Source organism: Ptychodera flava, chromosome 15 (genome assembly GCF_041260155.1).
Source record: "Ptychodera flava strain L36383 chromosome 15, AS_Pfla_20210202, whole genome shotgun sequence".
Taxonomy (NCBI): Eukaryota; Metazoa; Hemichordata; class Enteropneusta; family Ptychoderidae; genus Ptychodera; species Ptychodera flava.
The window spans coordinates 4,784,409-4,810,576 of record NC_091942.1 but is presented as its reverse complement, the minus strand read 5'-3'; the positions used below and the strand labels follow the sequence as shown (position 1 = coordinate 4,810,576).

At 36.1% G+C, this 26,168-nt stretch overlaps 1 protein-coding gene and 1 pseudogene across 1 annotated transcript in view; one reads left to right on the top strand and one right to left on the bottom strand.

Moving 5' to 3' along the window:
- Nucleotides 1-26,168, top strand: part of LOC139150968 (TPR repeat-containing protein DDB_G0287407-like) — a 58,555-nt gene that overhangs the window by 13,604 nt on the left and 18,783 nt on the right. The window contains exons 8-14 of the mRNA XM_070723453.1: nucleotides 54-215; nucleotides 1,132-1,236; nucleotides 1,685-1,752; nucleotides 2,416-2,500; nucleotides 3,834-3,973; nucleotides 22,791-22,902; nucleotides 23,373-23,509. Of these exons, the coding sequence (XP_070579554.1) occupies nucleotides 54-215; nucleotides 1,132-1,236; nucleotides 1,685-1,752; nucleotides 2,416-2,500; nucleotides 3,834-3,973; nucleotides 22,791-22,902; nucleotides 23,373-23,509 (809 nt within the window). The remainder of the gene's footprint in view (nucleotides 1-53; nucleotides 216-1,131; nucleotides 1,237-1,684; nucleotides 1,753-2,415; nucleotides 2,501-3,833; nucleotides 3,974-22,790; nucleotides 22,903-23,372; nucleotides 23,510-26,168) is intronic.
- Nucleotides 18,946-20,978, bottom strand: LOC139150967 (very long chain fatty acid elongase 6 pseudogene; annotated as a pseudogene).

The following is a 26,168-nucleotide window of genomic DNA, read 5'->3' as shown; positions in this document are numbered from 1 at the left end:
TTAGATTTTGTGTGTTCTTATTTTCTATCTCTATATTTTTGTGGCATTTTCAGGAGTTGTACTGGATACCAACTGACCTTCCCAAAGGTGTGAGTCTCTTGCTGTCCTGTCTTTCTACGGATGAAAAGAAAATCTCTCAGCTGGTTGATGAACGTCAGTATGACACACTTGCTGTGGAATCACTGACAACGGAACACAGAGAAAGTATGACAAAGGTAGGCTGTGCTAGGTGTCTATTCAGGAAAACTCAATGTAATTTGCTCAGGAATTATGCATATTTATTACATGCCTCGATGTTGGTGCAAATCAGTGCAGTGATTTGAATGGGAACATTTGGGGATTTAGCAGGCAGTGTGAATGATGTACGGACCAGTTTCCATAGTTACCCAGCCCAGTGATGCCCTTTGATGTTTTCGACGTCAACGCTAGATGTAAAATATCCATGCGTACACTCCTATTTTTACTTTCGTTAAAATCTGATTGATGCTGATTGCTAATGGTAAAATTGTTTAAGAATGCCCTGCACGTAACTAAATGTCATAGAGCGTTAAATGTGAAGAGGCATGTAATAAAAATATTATTGCCTGAATACATTGGTTTATGTGCCCTGGCACATAGATAAATAGCTAGATAGATAAATAGATTGATAGATTGCTAGATAGATATGTCAAGTCTTCATGAATGACAATGAATGAATATTACAATGTACATTGCGTCACTTTAAGTCAAGAATGTACCAGCTTAGCAGAACATCAATCAGACTGTGTTTCAATTTCAACAAAGTTGCAGTATGTTTGTCAGAATTGGTAGGGTAACACAGGAAGATTGCTTGTAGAAGACCAAGTGTTCCTTATGTTTTCAAACTACAAATTTCAAGTGTATATATTTGTTGTCAGTGACTTCTTTCAATACTGTAATGATGGAAAAATACTGCAACTTAATTTAGTTCCTTTTTTTTTTCTTGTCTTTATTTGTTTGTTTGTATGTTTTTGATCATATGAAGTGCATACTTGAGCTGCTGTTAAAAACACTGTATACTGTAAAATTCATGGATGCCAGATTTTTACTCATATCTGATGCTATTTACTAACACCTGAACTTCCTTTTTGTATCTTGTCTGACCATAAACAGGCTGTGCTGTCTCTCAGAGGGAAAGTTCTAACCCCGGAGCAAACGTCTAAAGTCATTGGCAATGATCAGACGGAGAACCCACTGTACTTGAAAGTTGCTCTGCAGGTAAAGATTATCATATACTCAGTGACCCCTCATTTTTCTTCCAATGAAATCGTGTAATCTTCCCAAGCATTTCTCATTCATTCAAACTTTTACGCAGAATATGAAATGAGTTCTTGCTTGATCATCATCTTTATTTGTAAGGCTGTGCATGATTCAGGGTTACGTGTTACTGCTATAGATTAGATTTTAATTTTGACAGAGTCAACTTTTGAAATGAGTGTAACCCCTCAATAGAACAAAATATCACCATCAACCCTTTTCACACCCACTTTAAGTAAAAAGGTCCAGAAATGCCATTGATAACAATGGGTTTGGGACCAAACCATAGTGGTGAAAGGGTTAAAAGTATTAATTGAAAAAAGAAATAAAGTTTCTAGGGGAGCTGGGCCAAGGGAGACTCATGCATTTTTCAACATTTGTGTTTATTGCATTGTTTCTGTTTCTCCAGGAGTTGTGTAATTTTGGTGATTTTTTCAAACTGGATGAACACATTAAGTACATCATGTCTGCTGACAGGTGAGCTGGCCAATTAAAGCATTTGCAAATTTGTTGCTAGGAGTACTGTACATTGTACTGTATTGTAGGACTACTGCACTGAACTTTTGATGATTCTTAAGAGGTCACAGGTCAACAGTATATTCTTGCAAATAATGATAGCGTGGCATCATTGTTGCCACAGAGGTACACCAGTATCTTGGGTCAAAGGTCAATGAATGATAGAAATGAGGTGAAAAGAAACAAAGTGTTTCAAGATTGTGTAACAGTAGAACAATGTTATCATGTTTTATTGAGAACAAACTTTGGACAAGCTACTGACATTTTGCATTCAAAGAGAATTGCAAATGATGCAATCTCAAAAATCACAGTGAAAACTTTGTACTCTCCATGTTTTTCAGGAGTGTTTGAATTTACAAGTTCTCCCCAAGAGATGAATAGGATTGATCACATTTTTGATACAGGGTTGAAGAAATTTTAAAATTTCATATTAAGTGACAATCCCAATCGTACAGCTATATCCTCTGATAATAGGGAAAAGTTTCTTGCATTAGACAAAGTATACTCATTTCTACTGATATTGTATGGGTTATAAATGTGGTTATGGCAATAAGTAGTTTACAATTAAGAATTGTTGTATCGTTGTTGTATGTATTGATGAACTTATTTTTGTGTTTGTTGCAGTACAAAGAAACTGTTCACCAAAATACTTTTGAGACTTGAAAAGGATTTTCTTCCAACGGATTCAACAGACAATTGGATTGCCAAGGTTTGCAACTGTTTGTATGCAGTGTTTTTAGACCGTAGATCATACCTTGTACTTTGAAACATACAATTAAAATTCAATTAAGACTCGAAATACAGTTTTTTGTTAGTGTTTGTACAACATTTGTTTTTCTCATTTTTACCTTTAATTTAACCCCAAATTTGGAAAACCTAGGTATGTTTCTCATTTTAGTTCTATATTTTTTAAGGACTGCCATCAATGAGCATTATTAAACAAAAAATCACAGGTTCTTTATTCAGGAGGCATTTTAAAGATATCCACTAGCTGTAGCATTTCCAGTATTTCAGTGTATTTTTGTTCTAGTTGTTAAATAAGATAAAGTGAAATAATTCAAATAAAGTTTCTTATTTCTACTTTTGAGATCAATTAACAAGAGCAGCCAACCAGCTGATTTTCACAAATTGTACTGAACCATGGGTTTATTTAACTCTAAATGTGCAATACTAATGTATTATGAATACCATTAACATTTGGAGGGAAATATAGTTATAGCTATTCCTAACTTCCATTTTGCTAGATTTAAAAATTTTCCCCTCCACTATCAGGAGGCATCATGGGCCAGTGGCTAGAGCAGTGGACTCACGATCAAAGGATGGCGAGTTTGAGCCCTGGCATGGCTGTGGTGATGTACTGTCCTTGGGCAAGGCACTTTATTCCTCATTGCTTCTCCCCACCCAGGAGTGATGGGTACCTGGTAGGACAGTGGTTGCAATGTGTGTGTTTAGCTCTGTTGCGCTTATTGGCTGCACATGTGAGCTGTTGTTTGCTCCCCAGGGAGTTGAGTGGTATCATATTAGGTCCAGTGACCAGGGGTAATAATAATTGTAAAAGCGCCTTGATCACATGTACTCGTGGATATGTGCACTATATAAGAACCCAATGTTAATATTATCTCCCCATTTACCCACCATCATCAGCAAACTTTAAAGAAGCAAGCAAATCATACTCCCTGCTGGCCAATACAGCCTGCCAGACCTATTTTCTTCCCATTGGTACAGAAATATATCATTCAACCCACCCGCAAAGAAGTTGCTTACCAACTGCTTTTTGTCGGAACAACTTTGATTTTGGCTGCCCCTGATCTGAAAGTACCTGGTGTTTGAATTTTAGTGAGGACTAGAAATTGTTTCTCAATAATATCATGTTATTGCATGTTGTACGTAACACATTGTGTTAGCAAGGTGAATAAATTGTAATTCAACATACAGTAGACTTGAAAATAAAGAAAATGTACCTGGTTTCCAAAAAAAATGATAATGAAAATATTACAAATATTGCCTTCCAATATAATTTTATAGACAATTTTCTTTTTCAGTTGATGGGTTTTTTGTTGGTTTCTCGTTACGGACTCACAGAACAGGAAATCAAATACATTGTTGGCATTCCTGACCAACTGTGGGCAGCGATTTACTTCACCATTGAAGATTTCCTGGTGGACAGAGACGGCATTTACGGGTGAGTTTCTCATTCTCAAGGCATGATCTATCAATGGGTCAGTTTAGAACATGATACAGTGTACGGTACCGGTATATGGGTGTAGCCCTGGCACATAAGCAGCTGTATCCCATTTCTTTTTTCATGCTGTCAGAACATAATGAAACTAATGTCACAGTATGGTTACAAAAAAATATTTAAGGCAAGAAACAATTTGAAAGAGATATTTGTAAATACATACATTACATACATACATACATACATACATTTCATGGATTATCCCAGTTAGATTGAAATTCATCCACCATTGGAAAAGAAACTGGAATTAGAATAGTTGTAAGTGATATCATGGTGACTCAAAACCCTTTTGATGTCGTCATCTCATTTGAACACAGGCAGACCACTGTGCGGCATTACTGAAATAGCATAAATGTGTATTTACACATCATAAGATATACATACATCATGGTTGTAAAATGCATATTTCTAGTTTTGTTTTTATTATATGTTTGAAGAACTCAGCTCCTTGATACTTCAACATTAGTGTGATAAATCAGTTGTAAACTCCATTTTATGAACTGTAATAAAATCTAGGGGCTTGTTTCCTTGTCCAGTGTGTAACAGTTATCAGCCAATGAGAGACTCCGTTCTATTTGTAGTAATCATATGCTCTCTCCAGTGTCTGTCTGCAAATCTGATTGGCGAGATAGAATCATCAGATATCAGGAGATGTGAGTCACTGCACATATACTTTGTAAAACTCTGAAGCATCATCATAAATGTTAATGAGGTTTGTGTGTTTGATGATTTGATAAGAAAAAACAGGAACTTTTGATAAGCAGTTAAATAAAAAATAACTGTAAAATTTCAAATGATGGATTAGAAAGTTACTAGTGCAGTCTATGAATTTCCATTGTCACTTGTGCATTCACATCTGCTTGTTATGTGTTCTGTAAGGAATGTTGTATTTTATGAATCCAAAAATGACATAAAAAACCAATGCTCGGCTGATGCCTGCTGAGAAATTTTACAAAATTTGTACCTACAGAATTTCTTCAATGTTCCAGACATGTTGTTTGGCATGTTGTGAAACTCTGTATCTGAATGATATCGGTAGGAAAAGTTGTGAAAATAATACACATAATGAAATTAAATATTTTTACTTTGACATCTGAGGGCCACAGTCAGGTTAGGTAAGGTTACAACGCACATGTGTAAAGACATATGAGTGTTAATTAATTCATATTTATTTACATCCATGAGATTTTTAGCAATTTTTCACATTCGATAAAAAATGAAAATTTAGTAAGACGTGTTTAAATTTTATGGATAGCTTGTCTTTCTTTGAGAGGTAGTTGTGTGATCATCTGACAAAGTTAAACATACAGCGGATATTTTGGTAGATACTTGGAACTCAGTGGTGGGACTATAATGTGTAAATTATCAGGGAAAATTGTAGATTTCAGAAACAGACAGTGTATTTGAGTGATCGTCTGACCAAGTGTGATTTAGGAATATTTTGGTTGATGCATGTATCTGTGCTGACACTTGCAGAGTCAGTGCTTCGGTCTGTAGGCCATATCTTCATCATGCAAATCAATCCTTTCCAACCTGAAAATGAAACCATTACTCTATAATGTGACACTGCGTCATTTAGCAGTTTACATTAACCACATTTAAAAAGTAAACAAAATCATTGTTCTGTCAAACTTTTTATTTATTTCAAGCCAATAAACAAATTAATTTGTTTGTCACCCTTGCACAGATTGACCTAGACCAGCTGTGTCTAATTTTTCTTTTCTGGTTCTTTTCAAAAAATTAAATAGTAAGCTTAAAAAGAGAGTGAAGTACACACAGTAGAAAATGTTTTTATCCATTGGCATGACACTGTATAGTTCTGTACAATAATGTTGATATTTTGAGTCTGTGTGGGAAAGAAACTGAAATCATAAACCATAATGAAACATACATAAAGCCACAATTGTATCTGTTGTTACGTTTCCTTACCATGCCTAATTTTTTTTAACTTTTTTAGTTGTTTCTTCATTGAATGATCACATCTTTTAAATTATTGCCAATTTTTTTATTTTGTTCAGTGCCTATGAGCACTCTTGTGGATATATGCAGGCACTTAGGTGCTATGGTTATTATTATTATCTTGTGGCCTTCTGCAAAATCAAATTTTTATATAAATTTCATGAAATCATTTTGTGACCAAGTAGGACACCATTAATCAGTATCATTGAATAAGTTACTCATAGAGTCATCATTTGTTGCTGGGGACAACAGCCTCTTTTCCATAGCAGTGTGCGACTGATAATCTTTTTCGAATTTCACAAAATATTAATTAAAAATGGCTCAATGTTGTCAGTTGGTAGCGTCATTTGTGCTGTTATGTGAGTAAAGTTTAATAGTTTGATAAGACAAATAGATACATTCCATGACTATTTCGGAGCTCAGTAACTTATCATTAAAACTTTAATGAAATCCATCTCCAATATTCATTTCCATGCGCAGTTCAAAAAACAATTTATTGTCAATAAAAATTGATCATCAAACGAAAATATCAAAAATTTCTCTAAAATATGGCTTCATACCGAGCTACTATGCAAAAACATAAATATCTGTCTGTCTGTATATCATCAGCATTTCACAAAATTGTGAATGAAGTTTGGCCAATGATGAGAACCAGTCATTGCTGTTGAAGCTTGTAAGGTTATGGTTGAAGTTGAGTTGTAGCATTTTTGTTTTTTAAGGAAAGTTTTTTAGAGCAAGGTATTATTAGTCCCCACGGACACTGTTCGGGGGACTTATAGGTTTGGTCATGTCCGTGTGTGTGTCCATGCGTACGTCCGTGCGTACGTCTGTCCGTCCGTTCACGCATATATCTCAGAGATGCCTGGAGCGATTTCATTCAAACTTGGTACAAGGATTACTTCATATGTCATACATATGCACGTTGATTTCTTTTATGATACCATCCAATATGGCCGCCATGCGGCCATTTCATTACGATTTTTTCATGTACTGAGCCATAACTCAGACATGTTTCATTCGATTTTATTCAAAATTGGTACAAGGACATTGACCAATGTCATACATATGCACGTCAATTTGTTTTGTGATACGATCCAATATGGCTGCATGGCAGCCATTTACAATTTTTTCATGTCCTTAGCCAAAACTCGGGCACGTCTCAACCTATTTTATTCACCGATTTTATTAAAACTTAGTACAAGGACATTGACCTATGTCATACATATGCACATTGATTTGTTTTGTGATACGATCCAATATGGCCGCTGTGTGGCCATTTTTTAACGATTTTTTCATGTCCAGAACCATTACTCAGACATCAAGCAAATTTATTCAAAGTTGGTACAAGGACATTGACTTATGTTATACATATGTACGTCGATTTGTTGTACGATATGGTCCAACATGGCCACATGTTGGCAATTTTGTTATGGTTTTTTCATGTCGAGAGCCATAACTCTGGCAAGTCTCAACTGATTTTATTCAAAGTTGGTACATGGACATTGACTATTGTCGTACATATACGTGTTGATTTTTTAAACAGTAAGATCAAATATTGCTGCGTGGCGGTGATTTTGTTACGATTTTCTCATGTACAGAGCCATAACTCAGACATATTTCCACCAGGTTCATTCAAAGTTGGTACAAGGACATTGACCTATTTCATACATATATGCTCGTCAATATGTTTCATGTCATGTAGCAGTATCATGTCAATTATTGAAGTTTCGTAATTAGGCTGATATGTCAAGAAATACTGCATCAAATTTCATGGAACTTGGTACAGATGTTAAGCTCACATTGCTTTAACATTGAAAAAGACAATTATCAGTGTCATTTTAATTAATTTGTAATTGCATATGTAATGAACTTTCCTAATTAGAGTGATATATCCACAAATACAGCGTCTACTCAAATTTGATGAAACTTGATACAGATGTTGATCTCATAGTGTTGTAAATACTGCATCAAACTTTATGAAATATTGTACTGGTGATAATCTGTTAGTGTTAGGATAGTATGCAAAAATGTTTGGCAACATCCTGTCGATTAATTCCTAGTTGACTCATTTAATGACCTTTAGGATGGTGGCCTACATTGGTTTTATGTTTTCATCACCATGGAACTCATTCTTGGCCATTGAGCGCCATCTGTATCAAAGTATTTTTATCACAGACCTAATTAATGAAGAGGACTCTATCGTCTCTGAGGACTTGTAATCAAAATACCCATTAACAAGTGGGGACTGTGTCATCAACGATGACTTGTTAACTATTCCTTATAACATTGTATTACTAGTTTTGTGTATTAATTATTTTATGGGTGGATTTTTTTGCAAATTTGTTCAAAATTGTAAGAAAGACCTCAGGTCACTTGACAAGTAATCCATTAAAATGGATGCCTGAGCTTCTTAATGTCAGACTACAGTACACAGTAAGTGAGGCTACCCACAATTCCCCTTCATTTGTTCACTCAGACATTTTTCACTAAAGGCTTTTTCAATGTTATCAGTTTCTTAACAATTTTTAACTTACAATTTAAGTTCAGGATTATTTGTTAAAACTATGTTCGAAAATTATTGATTATGTTTAAAATTCAAGAGTAAATTGAATGAGAAGTCGATGTTTAGAGGTACATGCTACAAATTGCATACTTGTCAAGATAAAATTATCAGCAACCAAGATGGTCTCATCATACCGCCTGTTAGACATGCAAATTTCCTTTGTTAGGAACATTGAAAAAAAACAATACCCTTTCTTTTGCCAACACAGATGTAACTTATTTCCTTAGTTTCCTTGAAAATATTGCGTATGGCTGTCAAAAATCTATGTCTACAAAATTACAAAATTGCTATCTCCTCTGCGGAAAAGGGGTTGATCTTCTCATTATTCACAGTGAGAAATCAGAAAATTATGATTATCAGAACTATGTTGCCAGAATTTTGAAATATGGACCGAGTTTTCTGTGTACAGAAGAAATTTGCTTCAGTTCAGTGAGTGATCTCCGTGTGTACAGATCATGGAGAATTGTGGGTAGCCTCACTTACTGTGGAGTACAGGAGCAACCAAAAATATGTATGTGAAGGTCGATGGAAGGTCAGCATGTCAGGTTGGTACTGTCACGGCAGTCAACTGGTAGACACTGATTATGTACAGTGTCTGAACTCAAACAGTTGTTGATTGTTTTGTGTGTGGCTTGCACGTACATCAGAGTTTGTGAATGGCTCATTCAGTATTGTTGACCTAAATTGTGACACATTTACAAATTCACTATCAGCAAGTCAGCGTGCCTCGAAAATTTCGGGTCAACAAACTTTTTAGGGTATAACTAACCTATCTATCAACATGTTTTATGTACATCAATATGCACAGATATGGCTACTTGCATGTACTTCCCATAACTTGATTGTAATTTATCACCGTTGTAGAATGTAAATGTAAATAACATGAATAACATTTTTGAGTACATAGTATCATGTACGTACTGCTACATACCACGGAGCTCTGTTACTCTGCTAGAAAGTGCCTTTTTCACTTAAAACATGCATTTGACATCACTGTTAGGCAGTGTGAGGGACAATTTGCCCTCAAGTGTGTCTCAGATTGTTAATGTTCACAAAGAATAAAAGTTAGTAAAATAGGAATTGTGCTAATTATAGAAAGTTTTTTTATATATCGCCATGATTTCAAAGAAACTCATTTTTCTTTCCCATACTGTAGATTACTTTGCCTAAATCTATGAAAATAGCTTAACAGTTGGCAAATCTTTTCACTAACACAAAGTTGAATTAGTTTCCCTTATGAAATACTGCAGTCTTTACAGGAACTGGAAGTGCCCAGTCACCATCTTATCTGATTCAGTCAATGTGTATAAAAGATAAATTGCTATAAATAAAATAAAAACTCTGTTAAACTGGAATATGTCTGAAGCTGCCTTTCATTTTTGTACTTCATTCTGAACATACTTTTTAACTTTCTGCTCAAGCATAACAATTTAACAAGTCAAGTGACGAGAAAGAACATATGGTCTTGCTTCATACCTGCAAGGCCATGATGAGAATCAGGATTATGTGGAAAATAAATTAATCATCAAATTAATGGGTATTTTGTTGTGTAAGATGTAAGAAATATCCTAGGATAAGATATAAGAAATATTGGTTTATCTGAAATCATGGGATATGTTAATTTCTGTTTCAAATGTGAGAGTCATGAGCACTTCCAAAAATTGTTGAAATACAGACAGCAATATAATACAGACGCTCTATCCAATATCATACAGACGCACTGTCCAGGGTAAACAGCCAGTGCTACACAGTGATATTTTTATCACCGCAAACCTCTATCTCAGAATTGAAGAAAAATGTCTACAACTGCAAATACACTTCTGCTTCCCCATGCGTTGTCACTATATGGAAATAACGTATATTTTATCTCAAGGAACAATCTGGATCTTAGAACTCTTAGGCCTCTAGAATTGAAGACTCATATGTTGTCAGTTAGAATAAAGATCAAAGGTTTTATTCAGTATAAGGGTGAACATATTTTTAATGTATCCATGGCAGTATATGCTCGTAGTTATCTTTTGAAAACATGAATGTGATGCATGCTCCATCATTTGACGTGGACTGACTCATCAACGTTGAGGGTCAGTCTCCAAATTTGTAGTTTTTAATGCTGATTATAATTTTGATTTGTGTTTGCAGCGCACGAAGTCTGATATAATCATGATGTATTTAAAATGACAAACAGCACAACTGTCATGTCTATATGACCTTTTGGAGAGCAAGAAGTTTATTCACTGTGTAATGTTTTATTTTGAGAAGTGTTGACAATTAATATATCATCGTTTGAAACAAAGTACGAAATATTTTCAAACCTACCATGTTCACATTCTTTTGACAAATAATTTCAATCACTCTACCGTTAAACTTTTTTTTTTCAATTTTCTTTTTAATTATCATTTCACATTCTGAGGCAAAAATTCAAGTACTGTGGACTATTGCTGACAATTTGCCAGGTTCAGCAGTCCCACTCATCAATTAGAATACTGGCTATTTTCAGTGACTTTACTGATGTCCAAAATTCCGCTGCTGGCGTGGTAACCAGGTCTTGCTCCATTAAACTGATTCAAGCCACCTTGCAAAAAGGGCAGTTCACTCTGCTCTACAAAAGGGCAGTTCACATTGCAACCCGCACGCACACATGCAACCTACCACGTGTGTGTAATCTGTGTAAGTGACATCACCGGCATATATGTCATCCCGGCTCAAGAGGTCAATAAACTTTCTGAAGACAACTTTAGTGTATAAAGCTGCCATTCATGTCTATGCCATGAAGAGAGTTTTTTTAGTCCCCGCGGACGAAGTCCGGCGGGGACTTATAGATTGGGTCCCGTCCGTGTGTCCGTCCGTCCGTCCGTCCGTCCGTCCGTCCGTCATCAACAGTTTCTCAGACACTGCTAAACTAATTTTGTTCAAACTTGGCACAAAGGCATAGCACTATGACCTACAGATGCACGTCGATTTATTTTGTGATACGATCCAATATGGGCGCGAGGCGGCCATTTTATTGCGATTTTTCATGTCTTTGGACCATAACTCAGACATCCTTGAGCACATTCTGCTCAAACATGGCACAAAGGCATAACACTATGGCTTTCATATCCATGTCAAATTATTTTGCGATATGTTTCAATATGGGCGCGTGGCGGCCATTTTGTTGCGATTTTTCATGTCTTTGGACCATAACTCAGACATCCTTGAGCACATTCTGCTCAAACATGGCACAAAGGCATAACACTATGGCTTTCATATCCATGTCAAATTATTTTGCGATATGTTTCAATATGGGCGCGTGGCGGCCATTTTGTTGCGATTTTTCATGTCTTTGGACCATAACTCAGACATCCTTGAACAGATTCTGTTCAAACTTGCCACAAAGGTATAACACTATGGCCTACATATGCATGTCAAATTATTTTGTGATACAATCCAATATGGCCACGAGGCGGCCATTTTGTGTGCGATTTTTCGTGTCTTTGAACCATAACTCAAAGATCCTTGAACCGATTCTGTTCAAACTTGACACAAAGGCATAACACTATGTCCTACATATGCATGTCGAATTATATTGCGATACGATCCAATATGGGCGTGAGGCGGCCATTTTGTTGCGATTTTTTATTTCTTTGAACCATAACTCAGACATCCTTGAACCGATTCTGTTCAAATTTGGCACAAAAGCAAAACATTATGCCCTTCATATGAACACCAATTTATTTTGTGATATGATCCAATATGGCCAACAGGCGGCCATTTTTTTGCGATTTTTCATGTCTTTGAACCATAACTCAAACATCCTTGAACCGATTTGGTTCAAACTTGGCACAAAGGCAGAGCACTATGGCATACATATGCATGTATCAATAAGCTTGGGATAGGATCCAATATGGCTGCAGAACTGCCATTTTGTTGGAATTTTGCATGTCTTTGAATCATAATTCAAAGGTCATTACACCCATTTTGTCCAAACTTGGCACAAAGATCGCACATGTCAATTTACTTCGTGACATGTTCCAATATGGCTGCCAGATTGTCATTTTTTTCCAATATCGCTGTCAGATGGTCATTTTTGGATTTTTTCATGTCTTTGAGGCTTAATCATATGCAAATATTCTTTACCCAATGTTGTTGAGACTTGGTACAAAGATAAAGTGCTATGGCATACATATGCATGTCTACTAATTTTGTGCTATGATCCATATGGTCAATAAACAGCCATTTGATTTAAATTTTGGTGTGATTTTTTTATGTCTTTGAAACATAAACATAGGTCACTGTCCCTCGATGGACTGATTTTGTTCAAACGTGATACGAAGATAAAGTACTATGGCTGCATTCTTGTGCACATTAAATTGTTTCATTATATGATCCGAAATGGCTGATTACAACAACATACCTGATCCCATACCATTTCGAAAATTCCACCAAACCATGTGTATAGTATGTGCCAATCACGACACTGGAGGCAGTAAGGGCATCGTTATGTGTGATGTAATCAAAAGTTCCTTGAGTGGTCATTACCGGCAGAGATGAGTCATTTATTGAACGTTCCTCAGATTACTTTATTATGCAAGTCACAGGCCTGATGCACCCGTTGCATCAATGTCACAGCTACCTAGACTACAGCTACCTAGACACCAAAGATTATAACAAAATGGACAAGCGGGGACTGTGTCATCAACGATGACTTGTTTGACTTGCATGATGAAGTTCTGCAGCTTAAAGCCAGTCCTAAGTAAAATTTGTAGTTGAGCTCGCTTTTGAAATCATTTTTAGGACAGCTGATTTCGTTTCATGGTGATGCTTATTTTCACAACTGAGACTGTTTTGCCAGCAAAAACATCACTTTCACATAAATTTCATAATCCATATCTTTCTATCCTGCTCATATTGTCTTATAAAGCAGGTCACATTATTGTTGGCGCCTTTTTTAACATTCTTAGGTGAATTTTTGACATTGTTCGCTGCCTCATTGTTAGATTATCTGAATGCAAATACAACTGTCATTAGTACATCATTAGAATAATTGCCAGCATTCTAGTGTGCAATATACTGGTAATATTCCATTGTCAGTACAAGTCCGTCACACTGTACTTGAATAGCATTGCTGTCACCATAAAACCAAAGGTATCTGAATTTTCAAATTTTCAAATTTCAATTTAAGTTTCAAGTCTGACAATTGTTTTACTTCAAATATTTTTGTAAATGGGATGCTAATAATGAGAAAGACTAAAAAAATAGGTCTGATTTTTGTGATTGTCAGTATTTCTGATAAGAAAACAAAAATTTGAAAATGATGTAATCTTTATCATTTTCACAAGAAGCCAATGATCTGTACATGGAGCTTGTTACGGTTTTATTTTCATTAATGGTAGTATGTGCCTCGAAAGTGAAAGACGTTAACTTTTGCTCAAACTTTCCTCAAGGAATCTTTCAACCATTCTCTTTCAGAATCAAGAATAAAAATCGGGGACCACCATGCAAATTTTGGTACTAGAGAAACAAATTACCCAAGATTCAACAATATTTTAAATTCAAAATGGCCACTTTCCCTACCTTAAACTTATATTTGCAATGTTATTGTGTTTGTACAATGTTTGTCCACGGAAGATCATCATTGTGTGTAGTTTGCCATGGTTAGAAACTGAAAAGGTTGAATTTTGTGTGTCTCAGGTCTAAACCTATATTTTAGGGGCTAGTTCCAGTAAGTTTGCAGAAAGTCAGGCCTGAAAGGGTTAATGTTATGCATCTGTTCAAACACTCATTCATAAATGTGATGTCAATTTTGTGGAATACCATTATTTGTAAGGTACATATTCCACTGCCATTGCTATTACACACTCACTCTCCTGTGATTTTAATTATATGGCCGTTATATCTTTGACTGTATTCAGCATTTAACATCCAGATTTTGTTATTCTGGTGTTCAGTGTCCTCAGCTTCACATTAACAAGGTATTTCTAAATGCTCAATCATTTAACTTAGCCACATGTCCAGAGAATGAATGAAACCAAATATTTATTTGTTGCTATGCAACTCAATCCGCAGCAGTCATTTGGTTTGGCAAAGTTCCTGACGCAGTTTCAGTGAATTAAGAGATTTCTAGTCATGTCAGGAGATGTTAGAACACGAATAAAGCATTTTGATGTATGCCCACATTCAGGTTTCCGCTATAATGCTTTTTCGTCTTGGATAAACAATGAAAGCTTTCTGTGCAACTTTTAGTCCAGGTGAAAGCAGCTGTCATAAAAAGGCCTTTGATGTATGAACACTGTAAACTGAAATAACACTCAAAGATTAGTGCTGGATATTTCTAAACTGAGATAGTCATTCAAGTGGTACCCCTGTATGAGGGTTATGCATGCTTGATACTGACACTGTGGTGTCTCTTTTCACCAAATCATCAGATTTTTAACCAGATTCTGGAGTAGCAAATATTCACCTTGGAAAGACTGACAAAAAGGAACCTTTTGTTAGAGTTGAGGTCACATATATCAAACTGTCAACACAGGATGACAAGTCAGTCACTTGTCTGTGTATGCAATTGTCACGCTATTCATGTCCATACTTAGATTTCAAAACATGCCTGTATTACTGGGTATAGGCAGTCAATCGTTTGTTACGTTAGCGATCAAAATAAGACAGATACAGTAACGATATAACAAAATAAGCATAAAGGGGACAACTTTAAAATTTCTGACAAAAGCTTGCATGTGACCCAACACTTCAGGTGTAATATAATATCACAGCAAGAAAACAACTCTCTCCATTCTTCACTCAGCTAGTGAAGTTGCTATGACTACCACACCGGCGAAACTCAGGTTGAAATCAGTCGACGGGTGAAATCTCTATGGTGTCATTTTCACTTTGTTGACCTTACTAAGATGGTGCCAGCCCTATTGGCTGAAGTCAAATACCACAGCAGTAGTACTTTTGCTGATCAGATTCATAGATAAACTGCATTTAAGGTGGTTGGGCAGATATATTTTAAACGGTCAAATTCAGTATTGGTTATTCTCACACTGTGGCTTTTGTGCATTGGCAACTTGCAAGGTTGAAGCTAACTATAAGGCAAGCCGTCTGTATTAAAGGATCTGTGTGTTTAACAGAAAGGTGTTACTTAAAAATAAATACCAGTTTTAATAGCTGGAAATTTCAGCACTCACAGACGTGGAAAAATGCTCAGTCTGCACTGAGCATTTTACGTACACCTCAAAAGATTATACCTCGACCAATATCAGACCTCAACACTAATAATGGACACTGTTTAAACCATAGTATAAATAGTAAATTAGGCATCCTCTTCATGTAACTGGATTTCTAAAACAAAGAACAGGATGTTTATTTTTCAAGAAATTATATTGGTGCAGATGATAAGACAGGATGCATTGTTCATCTTGTATAATTCTCTTTTTAATACACCAAATTACTTGATTTCCGCATCAAAACCTCAATGGAGCCAACAAAGTGAGTTAGTTCTAAGTCTTGGACTTGCTAAAAGAAGGGACATGAATTTTGAAAAATGATGCAAAATATACTGTTTACAGAAAGTAATATTGCTCTCATACAAAGATTTAAATGTCGTTATTTTCTTAGCAGTTTTGCTTATGTGCAAATACATGTACTCGCCACATGAGGCTAATTTTTTCTCTGTCCACAGAGTGTCACATGCTGCCTGATAGAGAGGTGTGTGAGAAAAAAGTATGTACAAACAGTGTTGCACTTGCAGTCAAGAATCTTATTTGATTGGCCTATTCAGGAGAAAGAAGCACTGTGATTCCTTAGAACAGTAAATTTTGACCAATCAGAAATAGACTTACATTACATTCAGTCTTTAGAATAGTTGTGAGTATAATTGCCTGTTTCACTACATGCAAGAATGACCTTGACTAACCAGTTTTTTAGCACAAAAACAGATAACCAAGTTTTCCATTTGTCCATGAACTTTAGTTCCTTAATTTTTGACAGTGGACTTCACACCAAATCAAAGTTCAACTCGGTGAACTTTCGCCAGATCTGATTGTCATCAGGTCATGTGCAGTGCTTGCAGCATCCTTGAGATCATGATATCAAAAATCATAAACAAACACAGACAATGAACACCAGGCACACCTGGAGATGTTCCTTTATCTTATCTTGGTATCCTTCAGAGATAATTAGATAAAAGTCTCTTCTCATAAGATTATGTAATCAGTATCTGATAGAGGCCAGATCTGCAGGACATCTCATAGATTATATTGAAAATTGCATCTGCAAACAGTACATTTTCATCAAGAAATATCATCGATATAAAAAAATTCAAGAGTTCAATACAAAGTTCAGCCTTATGATATACATGATTGTCAGGCAATCTGTGGGTGACTCAACAGGTTGAAGTCATATAATATTTCAACAAAAATGTGATGACAATTGATATACACATGACCAGCGTGTGAACAGAAAGATGATTTTGTACAATAGTAAAACATTGCGTCATTTCTGTCACTCACTTTTTGCAAGTAGGTGCCAGATTGCAATGCATAGAAGCCTGTGAATTATATCTGTGAATGAGAGTTCATCATTGGCGTATTAAACTTCTGGCAATTGGTGCGGAAAATTTTGGAGGGAAACTAGCCACCAAATATTTGTGAATTTGTTCAGTGTCAGTTTTAAATAAACACATTGTATAGATTGGGGAAGTTACCACGCATGAGTCCAATAGAAATGTTTCAAGAAAGAGCGTGAATGAAGAAGCTACTGGGTACATATTTAACTTCCCATCTGAGAACAAATAATTCTTTTATTAAGAGATTCTGATATGTAGAATTTTTTAGGAATTTCTAACACAATGAAAGTCGTTCTTTCAGAAGTTGTACATTAACCAAGTATAAAGCTGATTATTATTCCCGCTGTACAATATGAGATACACAAATTGACAGATACAGCTGGAAGTGAGTAAATCACAAACTTATCACGTTAGCGTGTGCGGTATTTTCTAGCAATCTCTGTATATACGGTTTAATGTGTTTGTAAAGGAAATACAAATAATTAAGAAATCATATTCACTTTTGGAATGTCAACAAATGAAGACTATTCTGAATTTTATTCATGAAATTGGTTGGCACATGGTCTTCGATTACCAAAACGTCATATTGTTCGCTTATGGGTAAATATGAAAAATATCTTGAAGTCAAAACCCAGCATCAGAATATTGCTGTGTTTCAGTTATCATCGAAGTTCTAATCACTGTATGCAAAGTGAAATTTAAACATAATCTAGCAGAGTTTAGCATTCCTACAGAGTCATGCACAATAGCTCATTATTAAAATTTTGTCATCTGCTGATTTTATATGAATTACCTCCTGTGTAATTTGAAGGTTGTGATTGTCAGTGACCCAACTACGATGGGTTAAAGTCACACCAGGTTGGCAGACTCCCCACGATTGTTTTCCAGCTACATGATTGCAGCATGTGCCCAACACGACTCCTAAGCCTGATAAATCAAAGTGCATTTATTTAAAAGTTACAATCAAACATGTAAAGTACAGTTTATAAATATGGATTGTATTTTACACAATCAAGCCATCATTAAAAATATGATCTTTGAATCAATGAGAAATGATAACATTTAGGGTTCTATTAATCTCTAAAAAGACTGTCAGTGCAGTCAATGTAGAACAACTGTTCTAAAGATTTATAATTCTTTAACCCTCACATCAACACGGGTTAGGCTGTGGTCTCTATTTTGGCATGGCAACATCATGGGGACAGGTATGATGCATTAATGAATATGCTCATTGAAAATTCCAAAAGCAATCTCTATGTCTATTGACTTCCAAAAAAATTAAGAAACTGATTTTCAAACCTTTTGGCATATGTTGAAACTAAAATGTACTTTACATGTACATGTTTGATTGTACCTTAATGCACACAGTATAGAGTACAGCTGCCATATTGAAAAATAGACCTCAATGCCAAGTGCATGCTGTTTTTTTTAGGGGGGGGGGGGGGCTGATCAGTACTTCTAAATTGAAGAATAATTTTTGTCCCATCTCGTGTTTCTTTGAAAAGGCTAGTTCTGATAACATGTTCAATGCAATATGACAATGGTCCATAATTACTGCAGATTTTGACGGGCTACAGGTCTGTGCAAAGGTGCGTATACCGAGCAAGATCGCCGGCCGTATCCCAACCTGTAACCGATCTTGCCTGTTAAATATTCATGAAAAGTAGATTCCAATCTGCAGTTTAATAGCATTGTTCCTGAGCAACAGGCCTGGCATGATTTGGTTCAAGGTCATCGTGATGCCCTGTGTAATGCTGATTTTACTCTTAATGGAAAGAAAATATCATTTACGGGGAAAAAATAAATATTTAGCCCATAGTAATTACAAAGACACAAAAACCTATTTGTAAGTAGTCTTTTTATAGAAATTCTCATTTATTTTTTCATCATGGCCAAATATCAATACTAATTCAAACATTGGAAGCCATAATGCACAAATGCATTCACAATCATTAAATTCATTGAAATGACACAAATCTTATTGAACAAAAAAAAATTTCAGTTCAACATTGAGAAAAGGTTATAAACGTTTCAGTATTGTTTCAGTTTATCATTTTCCATTCTTAAAAACAGATCAAGGTTATACCCTGAAAACAAAACAAAATGTTAATGCACATTTGTCCATAAGAGGTCATTTCTTAATTTCAGTGAATCAAATTTGCAGTGACAAAGGAAAACTGGATCAGTCAAGGAATGTTTTTAAAGTATTATTTATGTTCTTTGAATATCATTCTACGCACCATCATTCACATACTGATAACAGTGAATTCCCGCCACAACACACCCACATTATTTGTCACAAGTTTTGTCATTCAATGAACATATATATATGCCCTGGATTTTTCTTGCCTTTTCTTCTTCATCAAAATAAATGAATGTCTTGAAATTCTGTGCATTAATAACATGTAATTGGCAATGTCAGCATTTTACTAGAAAGCACCATCTATTTAAGCCTTTGGAATTAATCAGAAGCAAAACTTGGCAATATGCCAAGCAGTTACAACATTCAACATGTGGTATTTATGCATATATGCTACACTGTCAGTGCAATGCTGAATGCCTGGTCAGCTCAGAATACAGTGACCTGTCAGACTTTACTGCAAGGTCATTTGAGTTTTAATTTTATACTTTGAATTTTCTCTTCAGAATTAACTAAAATTATGAGATCACAGCAAAGGCCATATACCATGAAAATGCGCCTTCCATTGTCAGTGAGAGGCAGAAAGTTTGAAATACAATTTGATGAACATCTTTAAACCTACACTTACGTTACAATTGGCTCAAAAAAATCAAAGTTTTGTTATTATTCCTCCTTCTGTCTCAGAACGCCATTTGAAACTGCAGTGTCTTCCTTTACCGTCTTCTTGCTTGACACCATATAGGTGTTATAAAAATACTGTCCAAACAGAACAAAATAACTGAAGTACATTGCAAAACTCCAGTAAATGTTAGTATAGTATACGGGACAGTCCGGCGCTGCTTCAATGTAGGTAACAATGTAAAAGTTAACCCAGAGTCCGACAACCATTTGAACAAGTTGCAATGAAGTGATTATGATGTTAATGTAACTTGGAATCTTCAGTAGTCGTGAAGCCTTCAGTGCGTAGTATGTATACATGACTGTATGCACAGAATAATTTAGTGCCACAAAATATCTTCCGTGGGGCAATCCATCAGTATAGGAGTAGAAAACATAGATCATAACAGTGATATGATGGTACCAGTGCAGAAAGATCAACTTCTGCTTACGGAGGACTATGAACGCCGTGTCTCCAAGCTCAACCACTTTGCTGAAAACAAAAACCCAAGACCATAAGCCTGAGGGTCCTTGGAGGTAGCTCTTATCACACATGGTTTTGCGCAGCCCATAGTTGGTGTAGGTGTAGACGAACTCTGTTAAGCTCCGTACTGCTCCCATAAAACTGAAGATTGCAAGTGATGCGGACCACAGTGTCAATGCTAAACGCAGGTCCAGTTTCTGTCGATGATGCATGGCCTTCCTGCCAGCAAATACCAGCACCAAATAAATGGCTGAATAAATGAATGAATCCGTCCAATTCTCCAGTAACCATTTCTGAGCCGTAGGGCAATCAAAATTTCTCTCGGTTTCAGTGGGAAACCAATGAATGTCAATATTCCCCTTAGGAAACATTTTCCTTCTTGGATGAGGAGTGGACACGCGCACACGTTGGCTTAATTTGTCCTAGCAGGTGCTGATCGATCCACAAGCTGACTTAGTGTACAGTGAAGTGTTGTAGCAGGCTTAGCATTTGTATGTGACCAAGCCCAGTTTCCACTGCAACTTTATATGTTATTGGGTGTCTATTGACCTCTAAACCCTAAGATGTCATGTACAGTGTAGCAGTCTCACACTTGTAGTCATGGAAGTCACATGTAAATAGAGTGTGCTCAGACAGGCCTGCCTTTTGTTATGTAAATTGGATGGTGTGATCTTTGGGTGTGCACAACTTTCATCCTTCCATTGGTTGTGGATCAGTGACCTAGATGCAAGGAGTCCTGTTTGTCACAGAAAAACTCCTTAGGTCACTGGTCATTGTATCACTGCATGCAGTGCGATAACAGAGGAATGAAAAACTACACAGTAGGTGTGCATTCTTCACAAGATATTTTCTGTTCATGTAAGTCACCCACAAATATCCCCAGTCATACAGTATATTCACAGTTGTTGGGTAGAGTACCTGTGGTATATTTTATTCAAAGATCTGTTTCAAGAAAGGTCATGTGTGAATGAAAAGGGCATGTGTGTTACAATGCATGTACAGTGTATCGACTTCCATATCATTTCTGAATGCAATTAGCATAATTTATGGTGGGTTACGAATGACATGGTGATGGGCTAGCTGTGCAGCAAGCTGTGCTGAAAATATTTGAATGTCAAACATCAAATGGTGACTTTAGCCCTGTGATAATGAGTGGCGACGATTTAAAAACAAATGAACAGAATAAACAAAATACTACAAATAATAATTTTGATACATGCATGACATAAACCTTTCACAAATATAATTTTTCTTAAATATTATGTTTGTCAAATTTTGCCACTGAAAGGGCACCTTTCCATCAACATGTTAAATATTATTCAACAATGATTGCCATACCAAATCTGTTCGATTACTTAACCTTTATGAGTCTTTTAGTATCAGCAATGTGATTCGTCATGCATGACTGATAAAGAAATCATAGCTTGCTTGAAGCTCTGTCTGTCTGTCTACATATCTGTACAGACACTAAGTTGACCCTGCCAGATTCTGTGAATGACATCTCAAAACATGAATGAATATGTTGACATCATTCCAAGATAAGTCTTTTGTTTAGGGTTGAACCATTTTATGTTAGGGGTGGGGGATAGGGGCTGTTGTTAGTAATAGTAGTACCGATACATTGTTGCCAACCTGGTAATCATCAGACCTGTTGAACCAACAATTTTCAATGAACTTGGATTTTTCTTGTTGTTTATTTATTTTTATGAATTAATCAATTTATTAATGTATTGTTCTATATTTAATATTTGTAATAAGACAACTTGAACATGAAATGACCTTGAAGTATGGAAACAGGACTTTTGTTCAGTAAACTCTTATTTGTATTTGATTGACAAATTTCCTACATATGAGCAAAAATACATCCAGTAAACTAGTAAACATTCAAAAAAATTACGGGTGGTTTAGAAAAAGTATTGAAAAAAAGACCCAAGTTATGAGCAGAGCCATACTTGCCTGAGGGCGCTGTTTAAGACTGTCCACTTTTGTTTTCAACATGTAATCTTTTCAAAAAAATTCTGTACTTTATATACAGCAATGTTGTGCCACAATCTTTCACATTAAATGATTTAATATTTAAATCAGTTATTGTGATGAAACAATTGCAGATCAATTTGGGTAAAACATTTCTGTGACAAGTTCCATGAGACACTTTTTATTCACATCATCAAGGGAGATCACCATAAACCAACATTATGTGATGGCAGTGGACAAAGGTTGTATTTGTCAAGGTTTGCACTGTGGAGAAGCTCAATGACCACAACCAGTAGTTTGTCAACTACATGCTGGAACTGCTTCCTGATGTTGTTCAACAGTGTCTGGATAATGTGTTTGCAGCTTTGCAGAGAAATCATAATTAACTGATAAAATTCCATGAAAACATGGTAATCAGCACATTGCTGTTCATTTCAACAGGATTGCTTATGATGAGTTGTCCAATGCAGTGAGAGAAAGATACTGTGCAGGTGAAGAAATCTACAAGTCGTACATCGATGTCTTGGCAACATACTTTGAAAAGAAACTTGAGGTCAGTGTCTCATTCAGTAAGCCTCAAACATATTTACGGAGTATCTGAATTCAGAAGTTTTTTTAATGAGATATTCATTTTTGAATCAAGGCAGTCATTCAGGAGCCCCTCACATACTATAGGTACACATCTATTTGTCAACCACTTTTGGCTTTCCCTCAATAGATTTATGTCATGTCTTTGCAGTTAGTGATAAGAACGTTGTTTCAAAATAAAATAACCAATTTTTGCATGCAGGAAAGTTTGTCATATCTGTACATTTTCAAAAGTAATATCATGAACAGAGTGTCTAATTTTGCAATTTTTGTGTACTGTGAATTATTTCTTGTACTTTAACATTTAAATAGGCCTTGCAATTTTGAAATGCCTATTTTTCTATGGTTCAACATGTTTGAACTTTAATATGTAACGTGAATTGCATGTAACTATCAATGTGAGTTGTACAATCATCTGTTGGTTTACTCCTTCAGGAATTAGGATCTGACCACAGAACCAAGATTCCTAGTAGAATTATTGATGAACTACCATGGTTACTTCAAAAGTATGGTGACCATGAAAGGTTACAGAAGTGTCTGCTGCACTTAGGAGTATTTCTGGCTCTCTTTGAGTGAGTATATCTTATCACATCACGCAAGACTGAGAACAGTCTTTTGATTGGCTTATCAGAATTATCTTTATTCACACATTTGAATATTCCAGACTAATTTTTGTATCAAATAAGTATGCATGAATGTCAGCCTGAATGTAAGATCTCCCATTCTTCAAATATCAGTATAGGAGAACTTACTTAAGCATCAAAATAATATTGTAAAATGCATGAAAATACAGTGTATGTACACTTAGCTGTGATATTGCAGTGGTGCTAGTGGCGTCCATCGAACATGTTTGGGTCAAGGGTCACCACTATAGTCCCGCTGCGAGCCAACTCATAGGCTGTTTTGGTAGTTTACTACGACACCGATCGGTGTCGCTGATTTAGCTCACAAAATAATGAAATATATTAGTCCTTGAATAAATAAACTTGAACCATAGTTATTAATGACTATCTACCACCCATTCTCTACACCTGGTTTCTACCTGGACAATAAGAAAATGTATTTTCAACTGTTTTTCCGTGAGCCATTGACGCATTGACGATTTCTGCTCGAATTTGAACTTTTGACCTCAAATGTATTCAGCGCATTTTACCCACGAGTGTAGGCAAACGTCGCAGAAACCGTAGATGGCTCACGAGAAAGTGGTTGAAAATACATGTTTTTGTCGTTGAGGTAGTTAGCAGGGGTAGAGAATGAGTCTTAGATAGTCAATGATAAAGATGATACAAGTTTATTTATTCAAAGACTTATATGTTTCATTATTTTGCGAGGTAAATGAGCGACACCAATCGGTATTGTAGTAAACTACCAAAAAAGCCTATGGTTTGGCTCGAACGGTACCGTGGCGGTGACCCTTGACCCGAGCGCGTTCGATAGACTCCACTAGTACCACTGCGATATAACAGCTCATCTATTTGCTTCGTAAGAAAATAGCACTGAAAATTGTTCTTTTTAGTCCCCACGGACATCGTCCGAGGGGACTTATAGGTTTGGTCATGTCCGTGCGTGCGTGCGTGCGTCCGTCCGTCCGTGCGTCCGTCCGTCCGTTCACGCAGATATCTCAGAGACGCCTGCAGCGATTTCATTCAAACTTGGTACAAGGATTACATCATATGTCATACAGATGCACGTCGATTTGTTTCCTGATACGATCCAATATGGCTGCCGTGCGGCCATTTTGTTACGATTTTTTCATGTACAGAGCCATAACTCAGGCATATCTCAACTGATTTTATTCAAAGTTGGTACAAGGACATTGACCTATGTCATACATATACACGTAAATTTGTTTTGTGATACGATCCAATATGGCCGCCAGGCGGCCATTTTATTATGATTTTTTCATGTACAGAGCCATTACTCAGGCATGTTTCAACAGATTTTATTCAAAGTTGGTACAAGGACATTGATCAATGTCATAGCCATGCACATCAATTTGTTTTGTGATACAATCCAATATGGCCGCTATGCGGCCATTTTGTTACGATTTTTTAATGTACAGAGCCATAACTCAGGCATATCTCAACCGATTTTATTCAAAGTTGGTACAAGGACATTGACCTATGTCATACACATGCACATTGATTTGTTTTGTAATACGATCCAATATGGCCGCCGTGTGGCCATTTTATTACGTTTTTTCATGTCCAGAACCATAACTCAGACATGTATCAAGCGATTTTATTCAAAGTTTGTAAAAGGAGATTGACCAATGTCATACATATGCACGTTAATTTGTTTTGTGATACGATTCAATATGGCTGCTGTGCGGCCATTTTGTTATGATTTTTTCATGTACAAAGCCATAACTCAGGCATATCTCAACCGATTTTAATCAAAGTTGGTACAAGGACATTGACCTAAGTCATACATATGCACATTGATTTGTTTTGTGATACGATCCAATATGGCCACCATGTGGCCATTTTATTACCATTTTTTCATGTCCTGAACTACAACTCAGACATGTATCAGCGAATTTATTCAAAAGTATTTTTATCACAGACCTAATGAAGAGGACTCTATCCTCTCTGTTGGGCCTGTAATCAAAGTACCTATTAACAAGTGGGGACTGTGTCATCAACGATGACTTGTTGCTATTGCTTCAAAGTGTTGGTTTCTAGCAATGTTCACATCTAGTTTTGTCAGCGTTTGACAAACCAATAGCATTGCACAGGGCTCGAAATAATACCTGTCTGCCTGTCCCGGACAAGTGAAATTTGGCCTGGGACAAGTAGTTATGAAAAGTACTTGTCCAAGAGGACAGGTAGGTTTTTTCAGCCTGCAACCAGTATTTCAACCTATTGACTGCAGCAAATATTCATAAGTTTAAATTTATATACCTTTTACAATTTTGAAAATCATTATTTGGATATTTACCTGTCAGAAAAAAGTAAACGAAAGTTCGATAATATCTAATCACTGTTTAAAGGAGGCAGACATGTTGATTTATCTAAGGTCACATCTCAAATCTCTTAGATTGGGAGATTCTCAGAGCTATCTCGACACCGAGGGCACTGTTACACTGGTTTGCATATGATACAGGCATGAGTTTGTTGAATTGAATTGAAACTAGTATAGGGTAGTTTCTTAGAATAAATTATGCCGTTTTGGACAGGTACTTTTTATTTTGTCCAGTGGTTAAAAAAAAGTATTTCGAGCCCTGTTGCA